The sequence below is a fragment of the Tenrec ecaudatus genome, chromosome 1 (assembly GCF_050624435.1).
Source record: "Tenrec ecaudatus isolate mTenEca1 chromosome 1, mTenEca1.hap1, whole genome shotgun sequence".
NCBI lineage: Eukaryota > Metazoa > Chordata > Mammalia > Afrosoricida > Tenrecidae > Tenrec > Tenrec ecaudatus.
Genome location: NC_134530.1, coordinates 11,013,309 through 11,021,498, shown reverse-complemented (window position 1 = coordinate 11,021,498; position 8,190 = coordinate 11,013,309). Strand labels below are relative to the sequence as shown.

Here is an 8,190-nt window from a genome sequence, read left to right as displayed (position 1 = left end):
TGGAAGGGAGGGGGAGTGGGGACAGTTACAGCAGAAATACACTCAGAAACTCCCTCCCAGCCCCCACAACTCCCTCAGAGAGGACGCTTGAGTCCTCACCACAGGCCACAAAGGTTCTGCATGGCTTGCCCTGCTCCCTCTCTGCTCTCCCCTCCACCTCTCACCACTCACCCTGTTCCAGCCCAGGAGGCTTCCTTGCTGCTCCTCCAACCCACCAGGATCTGTCTCAGGGCCTTTGCACTGACCGCTCCCTCCTCCCACAGTGCTCTTCTCCTAGATCAGCGGTTCTCAACCTATGGGTCTCGACCCCTTTGAGGGTCGAACGTCCCTTTCACGGGGGTCTCACAATTCATAACAGTAGCAAAATGACAGCTATGCAGTAGCAATGAAAATAATTTTATGGCTGGGGGTCACCACACCATGAGGAGCTGTGTGAAAGGGTTGCAGCATGAGGAAGGTTGAGAACCACTGCCCTAGATACATGCATAGCTCTTTCCTTCCCTCCCTCAAGTCTCTACCCATTTGTCTTCTTATTTCACTGATCACAACTCGCACCTAAAACGTCTCACCAGCCTAGACAAACAGGTAGAAGACTGGCTGCAGATTTTGATCTGAGGTTCCACAGCAGCGGTTCTCAACCTGTGGGTCGCAGCCCCTTTGGGGGCCAAATGGCCCTTTCACAGGGGTCACCTAAGACACCGCTTCTCTATCCATCTCCAGGCGGGTCCACCTACATGCAGATATCCTGACCTGGTGAGAAAGAAGCTATCTCAACCTTCGCACTGACGTTGGCTTTTTACGCATACTGTTGCAAAATGTAGCAATGTAGTTTACTGTTGTTCTATACTGAGACTGTTACCCATGCTATACCATGCTTCAAGACACAATTTCATTTATTTGTAATTAGAAATAACTATTTCGCAATATATAATGACATATTGTTTTTGCAATTAATCACTATGTTATCATTATGTTCAATTTCTAACAATGAAAATACATCCCGCATATCAGATCTTTACATGATGATTCATAACAGTAGCAAAAGTACAGTTATGAAGTAGCAATGAGAATAATGTTATGATTGGGGGTCACCACAACATGAGGAACTGTATGAAAGGGTCGCGGCATTGGGAAGGTTGAGAACCACTGCTCTACAGGATCATATTGATCACAAGTGGGAGGAGAGAGCGTGGGGGGGGGGGGATTTAAATTTCTCCTGGAATTCAGACTTTCTGGAGCCCCGTAGAGACTGAATGAACCCCTGAAACTGTTACTTGGAGAGTGTTCTTAAACCTTATGAATCACAACAGACTCAAAGGCACCTACCAACAGAAATATCACTGAAGTCTTCTTTAAGATAAGCAATGTTGCTTCTGTTCTACGTACCATCGGGTCAGTTCTGGCTCATAGCGACCCTGTACACAACAGACGGAAGCACTGCCCAGCCCTGTGCCATTGTCACAGCTGTCCCTACGTCTGAGCCCATTATTGTAACACTGGGTCAGTGTGTCTCCTTGAGGGCCTTCCCCTTGTTCGCTGACCCTCTACTTGATCCAACATGTTGTTTTCCTCCAGGGACTGCTCTCTCCTGATAACGTGACCATCCTTGTTTCTGAGCTCTGGTGGCCTAGTGGTTACATGTTGGGCTGATAAGCACAAGGTCAGCAGTTCGAACTCACCAGCTACTCCTCAGGAGAAAGACTTGACTTTCTTGTCCCGTAAAGAGTTATGGGCTTGGAAAGCCGCAGGAGCAACTCGACATTGTCCTATGAGGGTCGCTATGGGACAGAGTTACCTCAATGGAAGTGAGTTTTGCGTATCCTTACCCCTAAGGAGCCAACAATTGTTTAGCTTACTTAGTAAAGACCCTCTCTCCGTCTTCGGAACTGTACTCGGTCAAGGTCTGTCCATATGGCATCAAACTGACAACAACAACTCAAATGATTAGAGGAGAAACTTAGAGGGCAATTGCCTATCTGCAATCCTCCATGTAAATGTAAATAGTGCCCAGTCACCTAATTATTAATCTGTACAAATCAGCAATCCATGTATTTTTGTCTAAAAAGCTGTCCTGTGCATGTATAGTTTCTTTTTCTCAACAGGTTTTAAATTCTATACCAATGACTAAATTAATGGTGATATCAATAGAACTACCCTATGCCTCATAGGAATAATTTAGAATGTCCTCCAATGTGTTAGTCTGGATAGACTAGAGAAACAAACCCATGGACACACATATGTGTGTAAGAAAGAGATTTATATTCAAGAGCAATTGAACATTGAGAAAACATCCCAGTCCAGATAAAGTTCATAAGTCCGATATTAGCCCATATGTCTGATAGCAATCTATAAAGTCCTCTTCAGACTCACGAAATACATGCAATGATGCTCAATGTAGAAGATCACAGGCCACACAGAAACCAATTGACAGACTAGACTCCATCCCTTCGCTCAATCCTCTCAAATTGACAATTCTATAACTACCACATCCAGTAAAATAGTAATGGTGTTCTTAAAGTGAACCAGGGAGATAGACAAACCACAGATACATGAATAGATTTTGGGCTCGCACTTAATCGTAGACCCAATCTAAGAATGATTAGCTCTTGTGACATGACCCTCCTCAGTACCTGCTCCCACCAAGTGATCACTGAAGATACAGGTACTATAGCAAAAAGTGTGTTGAAGAAAGATGATGCCCAGCAATCAGAAAGAATAGTGTTCGGGTTGTGAAAGGTTGTCTTAAAACAAGCAGCCATCTAAATGAGGCATCAGCTAAGTCCACAAGGAAGATGCACACCAGCATGTGTGATCCAAGAATTGTAAACAATAAAATCCTGACCTTGAGGAGGGAATGGTATTAGATATTAAATCTGGACATCTGGTTTACAGAAGGCTTCAGATGACAACGAAAGCCCAACACCCATCTGCAGAGTCCCTCGTGTGGATTAGGCCACTGGTGAATCCCCTCTGACTATGAACCAGAGATGGGAAAGGCCGTGTTACCAGAGACAGTACATTGCAGGGTGGATTGCCACCACTGTAGCAAGATCACAATGGGACACCTTGTCATCGATTTCCCTCTTGATCCAATGTATCATTGCTCTAGTTTTCGATATTTTCTGCTGCATTATCAATTAAGGTTTTTCTTTGTTTCATTGTGTCCTTGTGGTTGGGTCGTTTGTTAGTATTCTATCTTGAGTTTGTATGATATGAAACCCAGCTTAGGGAAACCTCCAGAGACAACAACTGGACCAATAGATTCAAAGGGACCTGGTGGGGGAGGCTGCCAGGAAATGGGGTGCTAACAACCATAGGCACAGGAAGAAGAAATGCCCTGGAACTGATCGTGGAGATGGTTGCTCAACTCTTATGAATGCGATTGAACTATTGGAATGTCTAACATGTGAATTGTGTGTCAGTGAAACTGTTCAACATGAACTCTTCACTTTAAAAAGCGAAATAAACTTTGCAGTGATCTTATGTGACCCTGAGAGGAATAACTCAGTAACAGAGGGTGGGAGTGGCTGGACTTCTCAGAGGCTGTCACCAGTGTCCTTACCTGGTACATGTAGAACCTGTTGAGTGGGTGTATGTTCTACTGGATTTACCCTCACACACAAAAACAAAACCGAAATTAAGGTATTTTTAAAGCTTTATTAATGTCGAACACGGGAGGGGAGAAGCGTTCGGCGGACATTGAGGAAATCGCACCTGATGCCGTGAAGCAAAACTTAACAGATATTGTAGAAGGGAAAATTCATCTGCGCTGCAGACTCTCAGCCAACCAACGGTAGTAGAAATACATAAATAAATCCTTACGCAATTGAAGGGGGGCAGGGTGGGGGGAGGAAGGCCTACATGCCAATGGGGCGGCTGGGAGGGCTAATGTGAAATCACATTTTGCTGTAGTTAGGTGCCCTCCCGTGGTCTGGACTCACGCGACCCCATGGACCACACAGTCAGAGGCTGCCCGGTCCTGTGGCATCCCTACAATTGTGGAGATGTTTGAGCTCCCTGTGGAGGTCCCCCAAGTGTCATGACTCAGCCGGAGAGGCACGTGGAGGCCCAGCTGACAAGTGGCAGCCTCACTGGAAGAGCAGAGTGGTTCTTGGGAAGTTGGAGCCTGGAAGGTTGCCAGCCACCAGAACAGGAAAGGGCACGTATCTCTTCCACGCTTTTGCGCCGATTTCCTCTTTCTAATACACCCCTCGGTATGGAACAGATTTCCCCCTGTCCACTTGCTCCTCGGCACGGAAACTCAGACGAGGCTGTTGAACGGAGGATTACCACTCACTCCCAGCGCTGCTGCTGGTGGCGTGGTTATGCCTTGAGCTGCTCACCGCGAGGTCCACAGTTGGGAACCGCCAGTTCCTCTTCGTGAGGAAGACGGGCCTTTCTACTCCCATCAAGAGCTGCAGCCATAGAAACTCACAGGGCCAGTTCTACCCTGTCCTACGGGGGGCGCTGTGAGTCAGCATCAACTCGATGTCAGTGAGTTTGGTTTGGGGTCTCATTCTGTTCCAGCAGTCACCCCACATCAATAAACAGCATTGACCCAAAAAATGAGAGAATGGAAGAAGGGGAAGAGGTTGAAGGAGGAGAGGGTGTTTGCTGCGGCTGGGGCTAGGGCATGGCCACATTGGTGCCGATAGGAAGAGAGGGAAGTTCACATTGACTAAGCACCGACTGTATTGCTTCGGGCTTTGTACAAAGTGCTGACGTGCAGAGTGATGAAATTTCACCTTCTCGAGTCCCGACTTAGGCATGCTGACCTTGACTTTAGAGAGGAGAAACCGGAGGCTCCTTCCACTACACCAGCTATTTCCACGCAAAGAGAGGGAAGGAGCCAAGGGTCCGAGCGTCCCTCTGAGTCAAGAAGAGGGCCAGAGGTGGAAGTTTGCAAGAAGCAGGCTTGGGCTCAAGAGAAGGAAGAGTGGGGATGTTGGGAAGGAAGTGAATTTTCTCATCCCCAGAGGTGTTCCAGCAGAGTCTGCCCGGCCACTTTTCTAAGGACGCAGAGCCCTGCTGATGTGCAAATGCAAGGATGGCTATTTCTTCTCTGGGCTTCTCCAACTGGAGCAGGAAGGAATTGAGCTGGGGACTGGGAAGGGCCTGAGAGATCCTTGAGGAGGGACGGGGCCCTGGGGTCCTGGAAGACCCTCCCTACAGAGTGACCCTTTCTCCTGTCCAGCTGGGAGTGTATGTGCCTGCATTAACAGGGGCAGGGGGCATGTGAGAAAGAACCCACTGACCCCTGGATACCAGTGATCTTTCTAGGAGATCGGGGATCGAAATCAAGACTCAGAAGGAGCCATCTGGACTGGGGAAGTCTGATCCCCAAAATGAGTGAACCAGCCTCCAAAGGAGCCCCAACAAGTGAGGACTCAGACATCCTGAAACATGCCCTCTGCCCTAAGCCCCTAAGAACAGGGGCCCTCTACACTGGTCATTGAGCAAGACACAGGTGGGAGGGGTGCAAAGATGGCAGAGGGGTAAGTAAGGAGATGAATGAATTGTAAATAGGTTTGTAAGTGAGTGGTTGAAGAAACGAGCGCATGGATTAAGTAAGTCAGTGAATGAAAGAAGAGATGGGTGGTGAGGTGGTGAGATGGACTGATGGGTGGATGTGTGTGGAGAGGTGGTGAGGTGGACTGATGGGTGGATGTGTGTGGATAGGTGGTGAGGTGGACTGATGGGTGGATGTGTGTGGAGAGGTGGTGAGGTGGACTGATGGGTGGATGTGTGTAGATAGGTGGTGAGGTGGACTGATGGGTGGATGTGTGTGGAGAGGTGGTGAGGTGGACTGATGGGTGGATGTGTGTGGATAGGTGGTGAGGTGGACTGATGGGTGGATGTGTGTGGATTGGTGGCTGTGTGCGTGGATGGATAGGTGATTTGATGATCTTTTGTCTCTAATGTTGCTATAGCATGTGTGCCACGAGTGGATGGCTTTCCTAATCAAGGAATTGATTCTCTCACAGTTCAGGAAGGCAGAAGTCCAAACCCAGGGTGCCAGCACTAGGGGAAGGTGCTGGCTCTCTATCTATCTATCTATCTATCTATCTATCTATCTATCTATCTATCATCTATCGATCTATCATCTATCTATCTTTCTTGGCTCTAACAGAAGCTCCCTCTCCCCCTTCAACCCCCGTGGGCCTGGTGCTCCTTGGAGATCTCCATGTGTCTTGGTATCAGTCTCCCCCCGGGATCCAGGAGACTCCCAGCACAGGGACCCCAGGTCCAAAGGATGTCATCAGCCCCCAGTTCTTCCCCCTTGGTAACACTGTGGTTCCTTCCCCCCCCCTCACCCCACCCCCTGCTTACTTGTTTAATCTCTGTTATATCGCAAAAGAGATTGACATAAAATGCAACCTAATTCTGGAGAGGCCATCCTGCCTCATTATCATAACTGCCTTTCCTCCTGCCTCATTAGCAGCAGAGAGGTTAGGACTGACCACAAAGAAGATAGTTATATAACACTGAGAACCAGGGCCTGGCTAAGATTGATAGGTATTTTGGGGGGCACAATCCATGACAAGTGAGTTGATGTATAGGCCTTTGTGTAGGTGGAAGAATGGGTTCATGGAAGGAAGGAAGGAAGGAAGGAAGGAAGGAAGGAAGGAAGGAAGGAAGGAAGGAAGGAAGGAAGGAAGGAAAGATAGATGACTGGAAGGAAAGATAGATGGATGAAAGGAAGGATGGATAGATAAATGGATGGATGGATGGATGGATGGATGGATGGATGGATGGATGGATGGATGGATGCAAGGAGGTAGCTAGGCAGTGATAGATGGGTTGATGAGTAGCTGGATGAGTGGGTGGGTAGGTGAATGTAGGAAACAAGGGAGAGATGGGGGAAACAGAGGACTCCCCACAGCACAGATTTCAGAGCAGGATGGGAGCAATAGGTAGGATCCAATGTGGTACCGCCCCCCATCATCCTGGTCAGGAACATGGACATGAATTCTTCCATCCAAATCACTTTCTGCTCCACAAGTCTGGTCCTGGTCCGGGAGCCCTCAGAGGGGACCCCGGCTACCTTCCCAGCCTCGAGGCACCCTGGCTAAGGCTTGAGACTTGACCCGCAGTTTATGGGGCAGAGAGGGCTGACCCACACCCTCCCGGCTAGGGCAGGCCACACCAGGGGGCAGCCCCACGGGGTCAGCAGCAGGAGCCAGCAGCATATCTGAGGGTTCAGACCCCTGGCACCCAGTGGGCACAGGTGCCCACAGCCCCCAGCAGGGCCTGAACTCCGGCCTGGGCCCTGCTGGCTCATCCAAGAGGTGATAGCTGAGGAGGGTGGCTGGGAGGGCCAGGTCAATCCTCTTAGGGGGTTGGGGTGTGGGTTCCGGGGGAGGCCTGGGGGAAGTGGCCAGACCTGTCCACCTGTGAGCTGCCAGGCAGCCCCGACATCCTGGAACACCCCCATCCAGGGAACACGGCCTCAAAAGGCATTCATGGGAGCGAGGTGGGGGCTCCCTGGTCCAGGGGGGCTCCCACAACAGGGCTTGCAGGGGCAGGGCCCGGGGGCCCCCAACAGTGGGCAGGAGGCCAAAACGAAGCTTCAGCGCCCGCAGCTCGGCCCTGAGCAGGGCGTTCTCCTCCAGCAGGGCCTCCAGCCGGCCCTCCATGGCTGCGTCGTTGAGACGCCTTTTCTCCCGGGACCGTTTAGCCGCCTCGTTGTTCTTGCGCCGCTTTTCCCAGTAAATGGAGTCCTTCTTCTCTTCCGGCATGAACTCCCGCTGCCGCCGCATGGCAGGGCTCCTGGCCCGGATAGTCCGCAAGCTCTTACTCCCCTGGGGGACGCCGGTCAGGCCCAGGAGACCCGCGTCCATGGCTGCGGTTCTGATCCTGGAGCAGAGGAAGGAGGCGGGAGACTGAGCTGATGCCACCTTCTGCAGATCACCCTGGGTCGCTGCCACCGCCAAGCAAGTGGGGGGGGGGGGGGGAGTTGGCATGGGAGTGGGAGTGGTGGTTGAGGACAACAGGGACGGAGCCGGAGCGGATGGTGGGTACTGAGTTGGGGTTAGTAGTGGGCAGCTCCAGGGATCTGAGATGGTTTGGTGTCGGCTAGAGGAGTGGGCAAGGCCATCAGCGAAAGGACACTCATTGGGAGGGGGTTGTTTAAGAACCAGCCATCTCTCTTTCGGGGGACAGGTCGGGGGCTGTATCCTCCCTCTGACG

At 50.5% G+C, this 8,190-nt stretch overlaps 1 protein-coding gene across 1 annotated transcript; it reads right to left on the bottom strand.

Moving 5' to 3' along the window:
- Positions 1-7,025: 7,025 nt before the first annotated feature.
- On the bottom strand, positions 7,026-7,841 carry NFILZ (NFIL3 like basic leucine zipper). Its single transcript, XM_075542708.1, has one exon. It carries the CDS (start codon positions 7,839-7,841, stop codon positions 7,026-7,028), a length of 816 nt encoding a protein of 271 aa, XP_075398823.1.
- Between the last annotated feature and the right edge of the window lie 349 nt (positions 7,842-8,190).